The sequence below is a fragment of the Copadichromis virginalis genome, linkage group LG18 (genome assembly GCF_057382275.1).
Source record: "Copadichromis virginalis isolate Kocher_CV1m ecotype Utaka linkage group LG18, C_Virginalis_male_GT1.1, whole genome shotgun sequence".
NCBI lineage: Eukaryota > Metazoa > Chordata > Actinopteri > Cichliformes > Cichlidae > Copadichromis > Copadichromis virginalis.
The window spans coordinates 6746168-6759187 of NC_140635.1; the positions used below are offsets into that span (position 1 = coordinate 6746168).

Consider the following 13020-nt stretch of genomic DNA (forward strand, 5'->3'; position numbering starts at 1 on the left):
TTTTTTTTTGTTACACGCTGAAAACCTCAATTAGTCTGTACACTAAAGCCTGGGGATGACTCATTACCTTAATAACAATCCATAGTGCGTTTTACTTCCATGACAACTATCATTTGGTCAGAGTAGGTCTGTCATGCATATGGTGATTGTGGCATCCTCCTGACTTCCCAGCCATTCCCTGCTGAACAACAAGTCTTGTAATTATCTCTAATTTACAGTAGTAACAGATTTTCCAGAGGTTTTTACTCAGTGTGCTATTTTTGTTTACTTCTAAATGGGAGTCGGGTGTGCTATCGCTCATCTTTTTTTCTTCCCACCTGATTTCCATGTGGTTGCAATCCAATACCTACATGCTCTATACCTCTGTTGCACAGTGGGAATTATGGGGAAATTCCTGGAAAGCTGAAGGCCGCAAAGGTAGTTTGTATTAACTAAATGATAATGCCCCTGATCCACTCATCTGATTGCAGACATAGAGATTTAAACCCAGTGTTTTGTTCAAACTAAACAGAGACTACAGATGTGTCCGTTTCCTCTTCTTTAAAAATAAGTAAGGGAAGTAAACAACAAAAACACATAAGTGAAAGCTTCACCCTGCACTCACCTCTGTAACCCCCATCCCCACAAACTGAAAACAAAGAAACTGAGGAGCCGTGGTTTCTACTGGAGACAGGGTCCACTTAAGCAGGCATTGATCAATCCTCAGCTTTAATTTCTTAATGGCTGGTTTGACCCTCTGGCCCTGGCTCTTCTCTGCTTCTCAAATTGTTTTTAAATGGCTTCACTTTGCGAAGCTCTTGGCTCCTCTGATTGCATTAGTATCGGGCTGAGCGGGGTAAAGGCTTTTGTCGCAGGCTACATTAGTGTTAATTCATTGTGTGCACGTGTGTGTTTGTGTGTGTGTCTTTCTGTGTTTTTATGCCACATGTCTCATGGATGTTCTTGTGGATTTGGACATGTGTATGTACTTCAGACATTGATTGAAGTATTTTAGTGAAGCTGATTGTGAGGAGTAAAGTGACTTTGTGTGTGCGTGCGTGCGTGCGTGTGTGTGCGTGCGTGCGTGCGTGCGTGTGTGTGTGTGTGTACCTTTCTCTGATTGACTGAATCTTTAAGCGAGGCTTTCATCAACTTTTGAGGTTAGCGTGCTGGACTCTCGTGATGATAACGTTAACTTCACCGTCCGCTGAACATAATAAGACTCTTTGTTTTGAAACTAACATCACACTTGACGTCGCTAACCTTTGTTTAATTAACTTTTAGAGAGGTGTTTCCTTTTTTTCCTACTTAATCCAAGTAAATGGATGTCTTGCACAGCTCGAGGGTGGAAGGTTAGTTTTGGTACTTGATGTTTAAATTTAAATATCTCCAGCAATGATTGACAATCAAGTAATTAACTCACACGTTGTAATTTCCTTGTTTATTAGGATGCTGATTACACTATTAGGAAAGAAGTGGGTATTGTCAAATGACTTTCTGTTCATTTGCATATGCCACGTGAGAGTTGATCAACTTGGCATCAATTTGTGTTAGCAAAATATGTTTGCAAAGCTAACTTTAAATCAGCTGCTGAGTACTGACAGGAACTAGAAAGTATAAACGTTTTCCCATATGAGCTCCTCTACACTGGCTCCCTGTTAAATCTAGAGTCAAATTTAGAAACTTAAAATCCTTCTCCTCACATACAAGGTCTTGAATTTTTAGGCCCCATCTTATCCTAAAGACCTCATGTTACCGCACCTTCCCAGTAGAGCACTTTGTTCTACGACTGTTGGCTTACTTGTGGGATATTTAAAAGTAAAGTGGGAGGCAGTACCTTCAGCTTTTGGGCCATTCTTCTGTGGAACCAGCCTCACCCTCACTTCTTTTAAGATTAGACTTAAAACTATCCTTTTTTGTAGTTAGGGCTAGATCACGTCACCTGGAATCTTCCCTTAGGTTTTCTGCAATAGGCCTGGGCTCCTGGGGGCTTCCCATGATGCACTGTGTGTTTCTGCTTCGCTCACCTTTTTTCACTCTGAGTTTATAAACCACAGAGTATTTATTCATCAGGTATTATTAATCTCTGGTTCCATCTGGCCATGGCAGATGTCTGCCACTCCCAGAGCCTGGTTCTGCTGCAGGTTCTCCCTGTTAAAAGGGAGTTCTTCCTTCCCCCTCCCACTGTCGCCAAGTGCTGGCTAATAGGGGGTGATCTGATTGGTGGGTTTTTTGAGGTGACTATTGTAATTTGGCTTTATATAAATGAAAGTGAGTTGAAAATGAAGACCTATAACGCTGAAAAGGGAACAAAGATGCCATTGATACTATAGAGAGCTAATAAACTATCTTCCATCAAATGACAGATGCAACGAAAGCAAAAAAAAAACAAAGTTGTTGACCCCCAATTCAATAATTTAATGATGTAAGTCAGCAGGAGCCAAAATGGGTAATAGATTTTCTTTGAACTGCTTCATGTTCAGAAAAGATATCAAAAAGCTGCTTTGACTCAGAAGGCAGCACAAAATTTCAAATTCCTGTTTTGTTTATTAGACTGTTTGCTTTCTCATGGTTGACCTGACCAAAAAAGTAGTCTAAGTTATATTTTTAACTTACTGGCTACCAGACATGACGCGTGTTCTCAGTCTAATGCCTGTGTATGGGAAGGCATTAGAAAGGGTAATTACGGTGGCCAAGTGGACAGAGATGTTTGTCTCTCACCATGACCCTCATCACTGCTGAAATCTTCTGTATTTCACGTGGACCTGCTCTTTTAATTATATTCTAGTCATCAATCAGCAACCATCACCCACCATTAAGTGTCATCATGTAACCTACAGTAGGGACGTTAATGTCGTTCTATTTTTAATAACTTTGCAGTGTATATGTGTGTTTCTTCCTCCACATTTATACAAATCATAGGACGGCTAAGGATCCACAGCTCTGGTGGTGCTTGTAGCCTAATAACAGGACAGTCGAATGGTCACATTGCTAGCACACTGATATTTAGCAGGTACAATGCTATATGTAGTCTAGCATGTTGGTACTAGTAGATGGAAGAGTAATTACAAAGTAATTACAAAACAGAAGTTGAACGGTTCAAAGGAACTGCTGGTGTAGCTGGAGGGAAAGTCTGGCCATAAACAAAGTCATTATAATCAGTCCTTTTGAGACAAATTCATTCAGTGGTTGTCAAGATGGCAGTGCCACTGTCAGACAGACATTTTATTCCTAAAGCCAGCCTGCTAGCTTTTCTAAAAATTGGCTGATAGCACGAAAAGTTGATAGCTAGCTGAATCACAATGATAACAGCTCATTAACAAGGGCTCTCTTTGCATTGTGGGAACTATCACCACATCCACAGCCAAAGACACCACTTGGCAAAAACTGACTGTCTGATTTTTTTTTTTTTAATTACTTTTTTTTTTTTTTTTTAATCACATTATTGATAATTTTCTGCTCTCTTGGTGTAATAGGGATATATTTTCCTCCTTCCTCAAGCCTGCTAATTCAGAACAGCAGATGCTCCTCCTCCTATTTTCTTCCTCCTGTTACCCCATACATTTCCACTTGTATTATTCTGCAACACTTACACTTGCCAGCTTGAAGGCTGTGTGAGAAAATGTTTCTGCAGGCCCTTATTTATTTCTTCCTTTATAGGTTTCTTTCTTTTTGTCTCTCTTTACTCTCCATCTCCCTCCCTGCTGTTTTTCTTTCCTTTATCCCTCTATCCTGCCTTTATCTGCACAGTATCAGCCCCTCTGACGGCCTGTTATGTAATAGTCAGGTGATGGGCTGGCCCGTTGAAAGGCCTTAAAGCCCGACTGTCCTAACAGACACTGCCTCTGCTCCTGCTTGTAACTGTTGGAGTCTGTCTCATCTGCAAATGATTGTTAAAGATAACAGATGTTTGTCACATCTATTCTGTCAATTTGTAATCAGTATGTCCTTTTTATTACCTCAACTCCAAACCTGTGTTATATTAACAAAAAAGGACACGCCAGTCCTTTGAAAGGCCTGAACCTGAAGCAATTTTTAACCGTTTCTTGGAAAACAGAACTAAGCGCCAAACAGCTACCATAACACACATCTGCAATTTGAGTAATTTAAAGTAAAACTGAGGGAGAAATCAGAGAGTTGACCATGTTAGACCAACAAGGGTTTTGTAAGCAGTGTTTTGTAGGTCTAGCCACATGAGGTGACCATATGGTGTAACTTTCCCTGCCAAGAAGTGTTTAATTTAAATGCCTTTCCACCTGTCTATACTTTGCTTCTTTTCGGTCTTACCCAATTCTTTCAAGATGACAAAAATATTCTTTAAACAACTTGGCTGTCGTCATTATGACTGCTACTGAATGCCTTTGACTCAAACACCATAAATGTTCATGTAAGAACAGTGAATGCCTACATGAATTAGCTGTTTCTAACTGAAGTAATTATTGACACCTACTGTATTCCCACTGGGCCTCCCACATTGCCTGCGGGCACTTTACAATAGCACATTGTGTTCGGGAGTCACGAGCGCACTCCCTCATTATACAAAATGCAGTGTGTGTACATCTTCAGCGCATTAACTTTTGCCTATAAATAATGAAGTGAAGTTCATCAAGGAGTGAGACGAGCACTCTTCACCGTCAGTTTTTAAGGATTTAGTGTCCACGGTGTTCAGCTGCACTTGTGCTGCTTCAATCTGGCACATCGAGGTTATGTCTTTGTTTATTGAGATTTACTGTAAACACTTTGGATACGTTTGAAATCATGAACACATAAATGTCCAAAGGACTCTATAGTTTTCAGGCTTGTACTCTTGCTGTGAGAATTTAAATATTATGACAGGCAGCTCCAGTAACTGATCTACCTTTGTATTGCTTAAACAAGTCCGTGGTTATTATACTGTTGTACCTTTATATTTGATAGTTGCTGTTTATGCCAAAACATGTAACTTATGTTTTATTTTATGGTGATTTTAAATGAAGTTAAGCCTTCAAGCCACAGTTCTCCAGGCAGGCAGCTCCATCTGCACCACTACATGCACTCATAACGTGTCTCACATTCCTCGTGTCATATGGAGAGCATACTCGGTCTAAATTCTCATCCCAGTCTTCTTCAATTCCTCAATAACCCCAGCATCCACCTGTACACTCCAGAGGGCTATATGTACGCATTATTTACCAATTTTATATGTAACAATAAGCACGCTAAACACCAAACTCTAACTACAATCTGCACGGGTTTGCTTTTCTGCCTCCAGGTGCTGATATCTGCTGAAGATGAGTAGTGGGAGGGGGGACACCCCAGAGCCCCCCAGAGGGGGAGACTCTCTGAAGAGGAAGGACTGTCAGTCAGACCTCCTGGGGCCCAGGTAAAACCTTTATCCACCACACAGCCTCATGATACACTGTAATACATAAATGACAATAACAATTAATCAGAACTAAAGCCTTATTACTTCCTTATAGAACACTTGATTATTAATTATATAGCTCCTCATTTTGGTTGGTTAGATTTTTGACACATTATTAAATAAATAAGTAAGTAGTTATAAATGGCATGATAGTTTATGGCTCATTAAGAAGAAAAGGGAGTGATTAATGTGGGTCACTATAGAAAAATGCTGCTGCAGCATCTTTGTATACCCCAAGTTGACTGAATGAACTGTTGTTTGATGGTACGCTGCAGACTATAATGAGGACACACTGATGTTGCGTCGGAGGTTAAGAACTTAATTTTACTAAGTGTCTCTTTGTCTCCGAAAAGAGAAGTAGTCAGTATGGAGAGCACGCGAGTAACTCTCGGATATGTAGAAACATTTTTGGAAACTCAGTGTAAGATTACTGCACGGTGCAGCAAAGTCCTCGGCCGTTATATCACAGCTATATTATCATACAGCGCAGCACCGTTGCAGTTATTGTGGTTTTGACTTCATTAATTTCTTTCAATGATGTCGTCATTTCCCTCCTTATCCTCCAGCCCTAAGAGGAGCACTGAGAGGAGAAACCGGGAGCAGGAGAACAAGTACATCGAGGAACTGGCAGAGCTGATCTTTGCCAACATCAACGACATGGACGACCTTAACGTCAAGCCGGACAAATGTGCCATCCTCAAGGAGACGGTGAAGCAGATCAGGCAGATCAAGGAGCAGGGTGAGGATATGCTCTTGTGTAATAATAATAACTAAATGTTAATAAATGTGCTTTGGCACTTGTGCTTGGAAAACCAAAGACACCCAGATGTTTTTGATTTGCCAGCGTTCAGGGTGTTTGTCCGTAAAACTTCTCAAATGTACATTTACAAATAAGAGGAAAAGGCAGGGGATCCCCCAACGTAATTACAAACAACAGTCAAATAGTCAAAACTAACTGCTGGTGGAGCTGGGGGAAAGTCTGGCCATTACCAAAGCCATTAGAATCTATCCTCCTGTGACAGTTCCATTCAGTGGTTGTCAAGATGGCAGTGCCACTGTCAAATAGACAGTTTATCCCTAAAGCCAGCCTGCTAGCATTTATAATTAATGACTGAAGGCAAGAAAAGCCGATAGCTAGCTGAGTCATGATGAACAGCTCATTAACAAGGGCAAGCAAAGCCACACACTCATTTTTTGACTTGTCAGCATTTCCGTTTTTATCTTTTTGGTCGTTAACCAGTTTTACAATTACAGAAATTTACAAAAAGTCACAATATCTCCAAAGTAAGTACAACACTACAATCGATGGAGAATTTCTAGCAAAAGATGTTCCTGTTGTGAAGAAAAGTACCAAATCACAGTTAACCTCAAAGTTAACTCGCACACGTGCTGAATAGTTTCATCTGCCTTAATTACGACTCCAGTTTATACACATTAAAAAAAACGAACTCCTAACATCCCCAAAAAAACTCCCTGACTTGGTAGGAGTTACTTTAGAGACTACTGATAGAAGCCCTGAAGAAGAATATGATGAGGACAGTTATGAAAAAGACCATGTTAGCAGAAATTGTATTATACAAGTGTAATAATAAATGTTTTAAGAATAACAACTACTCCTTTTGGTGAAAACCAGTGCCTGGAAGTGCCTAAGAGAGAATCTGTTCAGCAATCTATTTTAATGAGTCCAGATAAGTTGAGAAAATTTCACCTTCTAACGAAAGCAGGAAGTTCAAGGAAGATCAAACTCTCAGATGACCGTTTCATAATCAAAGAGAGTCTATTCATGTTTTCACAGTCACAAACATGGAACAATTGCCTGAGGAAAGCGTTGACATTGGAAGTGAAGAAGCATAAATAATATTAAGTCTGTAACAACTTAAGTGCTGCAAGCACATAAACTGAACATGTAATTATTGAAATGGCTTTCTGCTCTTCTTACGTGTTTAACTGTACAAAAGGAAACCACACTAATGACAACTGTCAGCACAAAACTGTCTTTTAGCATAACTTTAACACCTAAGTCTTGAAAAACAAAAACTCTGGCTCCGTCCTGCATGTAAGTCCCCATCTTCTAGGACCTGCAGTAGACTCGACAGACCGATGCGGAGAGAGGAAATGTGAGTGTAAACACAGACTCAATAATGACAATGTGTGTGTGTGATGATGGTGAGACAGACAGACAGAGGCAGGGCTGTTATGTAACACTGACCAACATGATGTGAGTCTTCAGAGGAAAGCGGGCAGACCTGCCTTCATCACAGTCTCACGATTTCCTCAGCTCCTGCACGTCTTCCCTTTAGCCCTCTTCCTTTATCTCCCAACTTTTCTCACCACATCTCAGTCTTCACCCGTTGCTTTTTTAAAACACGAGTCCCCCTTTTTACAGTGTCATTTCACTTTAACGCCACATTTTTCATCATCACTTCTTCCCTCATTTCTTCATCCTACCAGGTTCTTTCTTTTCCTTTGCTTTCCTTTCCTTTCCTTTTTAATTCTTTTATGTCCTTATCTCCTTTTTTACCCTTCCTCAGTCTACTTTAATTCCTTTCAGTCATTTTCTTCATGTTTTTCTTCTCTTCTTTTCTCCCTTTTGTTTATTCACTCTTTCAACCTTGATGTAATTTTATCCTTCCTTATCCTCGTCTTTCTCCTCTTTTCTTTCCCTCCCAAGCTTGCTTTACCCACTCTTTTTCCTCATCCTTTTATCTTCTTTTTCATGTGTTTGTCCTTTCATTTCTGTTCTTTTTTATCCTTTTTTCTTCCTTGTATTTTCTTCTTTCTTCTTTGTTTGTCTTGTTTTATACACTCTTTTATTCTTCTGTTATTTTCTATATTTTCCTTTCCTCTTTCTGTTAACCTGTTGTATCTTTCATGTCTCCTACACAGCCTCTGTCTTATCTCTGTACTTCCATTTGTCTCTCTTGCCCATATCTTTATCTCTTATCTTTGCTGGCTTCATCACTCATTTTCTCATGGCCCCTCTTCTCTTTTAGTTCCTGTGGTCAGCCACTTGGTGTCCATGTGTCATGGCGCAGTTTGCATTTGAAAACAACAGCTGAATAAGCACACACACGCACACACACATACAAACAGATAATACACACAGCTGCCTGGTCAACTTCAGAGAGCCACTATTGTCTGCATCTTTTTGACCTGCTGAGGTCGATTTCACACAAAAGTTATGAATTCAGACAAAAAAACATGTCACATGTCACCTGATGGAAAGCTCACAGAAACAAACAGGTGAGAAAATAGCATTGTACGTACCCATTCATGATAGTCAGGCGACAAGGTGTGTGTTTATGCTCTTTGGCTCACAGCTCATATTTACACTTACTGCAGGGTAAAATTCTAGATGATGAGTATTTGTGTAGTGAGCGTGCACTACCATATGAGTGTGCCGTGTCCTTGGTTCTCACTCAAATGCAAAAACACCAGTGATAAAAAAAAAACAACGCTCTGCTTAAGGCTCCACAAACCAGCGGGTGACATCCATCTCTATGTTTAGTAATGACTTACTGTAAGCAATCAGTTGTGTTGGCACTTAATTTCCTGTCTGTTACTCAATTAACCAGTTAATTATTTCAAATCTCAGCTTCCTAAGCTAAATAAGCCAGTGCAGAGGATGGGTTTGTTTTAAAGAGTGTTAACTAGCAATGAAAAGGGTGTAATCATCATCCGTTGTCCAACAAGATATTTGGAAATTCTGCATTTAATACATGGCTCTCCATAAAGAAAACTGTTCTTTTCTATTCTGACACATTTTTGCAGCCTGCTTTGTTTAATGTAAAACGTATATAACCATATATTAGACATTTTATATTCATTTAGAAAAATGGAATCTCACCCACTTGATGGGAGATGGATTTTTTCCCCACCCTGCTTTGTTTAGCTGAAGTTGTCTCATTATTCAAACTGCTTAAGGTGTTGGCTTGAATAAAGCTGTTTAGATCTAATGAGCTGTGCGTTCGTCAATACTGCATACTGCATTATGTATAGTACACAGCTGTTAATATGCAAGTTTGACTGCTAGTATTGAGTGTTTTTGCTGTGATGTTTAGCTTGAAAGTTATTTTGATTATGTAAGCTTAATTTATAGGCAGTGGTATGCAGAATAACTCTTTTGCTTCTTCGTGCAAATTGGGGCTTTGGGGTCCAAACCTGAGTGCATAAATTGATCGTGTCAACTGGAGTGTAACATATTTATTGATTTAAAAAAAATGCTGAGTATTATTGTAATACCCTCCAACGTGCACTGCAGAGCCACCCCAGGCTCTCTGTGACAGGGTTTAAGGCTGATGACTCTGTACAGCTCCGGTCCCACAACAGGAATGTCAGCTATGTGGTCTAATGGGGCCATGGGAGGCTTAACAGTCCAGTGGTACAACCAGGGAGGAGAGTGGAGACTGGCCTCTAGTATGGCTACGAAAGTGTAAAATGTAGAAGGCATTAGAGTAGTGATACCTGCTGCCCGCGACATCCCCACCACTGAAACCTACACAGGATCGTGCTGCTGGAAGATTGGTTTAGAGTTTATATAAGCACAAGGTTAGAGTAAGGACTAGCCAAAGAATGTAATGTGTGAAAGGTCTTGGTGTACATAAAAAACAGTCTCTGAGTGGGTGTGTGTTTGCCTGAAGGCTTCATCATCACAAAAACAATACTGTCAGTGTTTTCTGTGAAAATAAAATACCCACTAAGAGGGAGAGCTACAGTGAAAGCTTCGGTCTGACAAGATAGTTTTCCAAGAAAATGAGCATATTTCTCTGATACACATACAGTGAGCTGGTTCATTGGAAACAAGCTTTCCTTTTGATGCTGCTGACATGCTCCATCATCAATGAGTCATGCCTTCATTAAATAACTTCAAATGTTTCGTGCAGTTTTTTTCTTGATCTGTTCCCTGTTGGATGGTAAAGGAATGTAGGCTATTTTTATTATTGTTATTACCTTATCAATACTTTTAATATTGATTAGGTGTGTCACAGTAAGTGTATACTGAAGATAACTATGATTTTCTACGGATTTTTTGCCCACAGTAACATCGAGGAGTGCAAATCTCAAGTCGTTACAGCCTTGCGTTGAAACCATTGAACAAGAAGATCTTTCTTGACTCGGAGATGAAATTTTGTCATGTCTGTTACAGAAAAGGCTCCGGTGGCTGATGCAGAGGAGGTGCAGCAAGCAGACGTCTCGTCCACAGGCCAAGGTGTTATTGATAAAGACACTCTTGGGCCCATGATGCTGGAGGTGGGTTCAACCAACAGTTTGTGGCTACAATACATGTGTTGGGGGAAAAAATGACAGTCATATCAGTAATAATCAAAACAAGCTACAGTGGGGCAAAAAAGTATTTAGTCAGCCACCGATTGTGCAAGTTCCCCCACTTAAAATGATGACAGAGGTCAGTAATTTGCACCAGAGGTACACTTCAACTGTGAGAGACAGAATGTGAAAAAAAAAATCCATGAATCCACATGGTAGGATTTGTAAAGAATTTATTGGTAAATCAGGGTGGAAAATAAGTATTTGGTCAATAACAAAAATACAACTCAATACTTTGTAACATAACCTTTGTTGGCAATAACAGAGGTCAAACGTTTACTATAGGTCTTTACCAGGTTTGCACACACAGTAGCTGGTATTTTGGCCCATTCCTCCATCCAGATCGTCTCGAGAGCAGTGATGTTTTGGGGCTGTCGCCGAGCAACACGGACTTTCAACTCCCGCCACAGATTTTCTATGGGGTTGAGGTCTGGAGACTGGCTAGGCCACTCCAGGACTTTCAAATGCTTCTTACGGAGCCACTCCTTTGTTGCCCGGGCGGTGTGTTTTGGATCATTGTCATGTTGGAAGACCCAGCCTCGTTTCATCTTCAAAGTTCTCACTGATGGAAGGAGGTTTTGGCTCAAAATCTCACGATACATGGCCCCATTCATTCTGTCCTTAACACGGATCAGTCGTCCTGTCCCCTTGGCAGAAAAACAGCCCCATAGCATGATGTTTCCACCCCCATGCTTCACAGTAGGTATGGTGTTCTTGGGATGCAACTCAGTATTCTTCTTCCTCCAAACACGACGAGTTGAGTTTATACCAAAAAGTTCGACTTTTGTTTCATCTGACCACATGACATTCTCCCAATCCTCTGCTGTATCATCCATGTGCTCTCTGGCAAACTTCAGACGGGCCTGGACATGCACTGGCTTCAGCAGCGGAACACGTCTGGCAGTGCGGGATTTGATTCCCTGCCGTTGTAGTGTGTTACTGATGGTGACCTTTGTTACTTTGGTCCCAGCTCTCTGCAGGTCATTCACCAGGTCCCCCCGTGTGGTTCTGGGATCTTTGCTCACCGTTCTCATGATCATTTTGACCCCACGGGATGAGATCTTGCGTGGAGCCCCAGATCGAGGGAGATTATCAGTGGTCTTGTATGTCTTCCATTTTCTGATGATTGCTCCCGAAGTTGATTTTTTCACACCAAGCTGCTTGCCTGTTGTAGATTCACTCTTCCCAGTCTGGTGCAGGTCTACAATACTTTTCCTGGTGTCCTTCAAAAGCTCTTTGGTCTTGGCCATGGCGGAGTTTGGAGTCTGACTGTTTGAGGCTGTGGACAGGTGTCTTTTATACAGATGATGAGTTCAAACAGGTGCCATTCATACAGGTAACGAGTGGGGGACAGAAAAGCTTCTTACAGAAGACGTTACAGGTCTGTGAGAGCCAGAGATTTTCCATGTTTGAGGTGACCAAATACTTATTTTCCACCCTAATTTACGAATAAATTCTTTACAAATCCTACCATGTGGATTCATGGATTTTTTTTTTTTTCACATTCTGTCTCTCTCAGTTGAAGTGTACCTCTGGTGCAAATTACTGACCTCTGTCATCATTTTAAGTGGGGGAACTTGCACAATCGGTGGCTGACTAAATACTTTTTTGCCCCACTGTATTTGTAGGCACGATGGTAAAACCAAAAAGGATTACTGCTTTTGCTGCTGCTGCCAAAACTGAGGACAAGCGAATAGTTTCAATTCACTAATCTAGTGCTTCATAAATTTATGTACTGTGACAATGATTATGAGAGCTTCTCACTGGTTTCTGATGCTATCGTCACAGCAGTTGAAATAGGGCAAAAATGCAAATGCTAAAAAAGGAGATCTGACCTCATTATGGCTGCAAATATTTCATGTATGTTGACAATTTAGAGCATCTTCCTGCAGCGACACAGAGTGATAAGAGTTTCTGTGACAAACTCTAATGCAGTCATCCAACCTACTTGAGTGTGAGTGTGTGTATGCACGGGTATGTGGCAACGTATAACATGGGACCCGGTGAGGTATAAATACCTTTGTGAAAAGCCAGATTAGAAAAGGAGGGGCGGAGCCTGACCACACATACACACAGGCTATATATAGCGTTCACCAGCAGCAACGCGCACCGAGGTGTCGGCCTGGAGTCTGTAAGATAAACAGAATTCAAGCAACATCTTTTTTCCATTATATTCTATTCTGCACCGGTGTCAGGATACCTTTGTGTAAACATGGGTGTGCTAAAGGAAAAAAATCACAGTCTGTGCATTAAGGTGGAAAATGAAAGAAAAAATACACAGAAAATCACACGGCGGTCACTGGGATGTGCTG

The 13020-nt window shown here is 40.8% G+C and overlaps 1 protein-coding gene across 4 annotated transcripts in view; it reads left to right on the forward strand.

Moving 5' to 3' along the window:
* The window catches only part of LOC146687143 (nuclear receptor coactivator 2-like), a 56550-nt gene that overhangs the window by 21382 nt on the left and 22148 nt on the right, over positions 1–13020 (forward strand). For all 4 annotated transcript variants that reach the window (XM_085438235.1, XM_085438238.1, XM_085438237.1 and 1 more), the window contains 3 exons: positions 5231–5341; positions 5950–6122; positions 10530–10633. In XM_085438235.1, the coding sequence (XP_085294361.1) occupies positions 5250–5341; positions 5950–6122; positions 10530–10633 (369 nt within the window). In that variant the 5' untranslated portion in view covers positions 5231–5249. The remainder of the gene's footprint in view (positions 1–5230; positions 5342–5949; positions 6123–10529; positions 10634–13020) is intronic.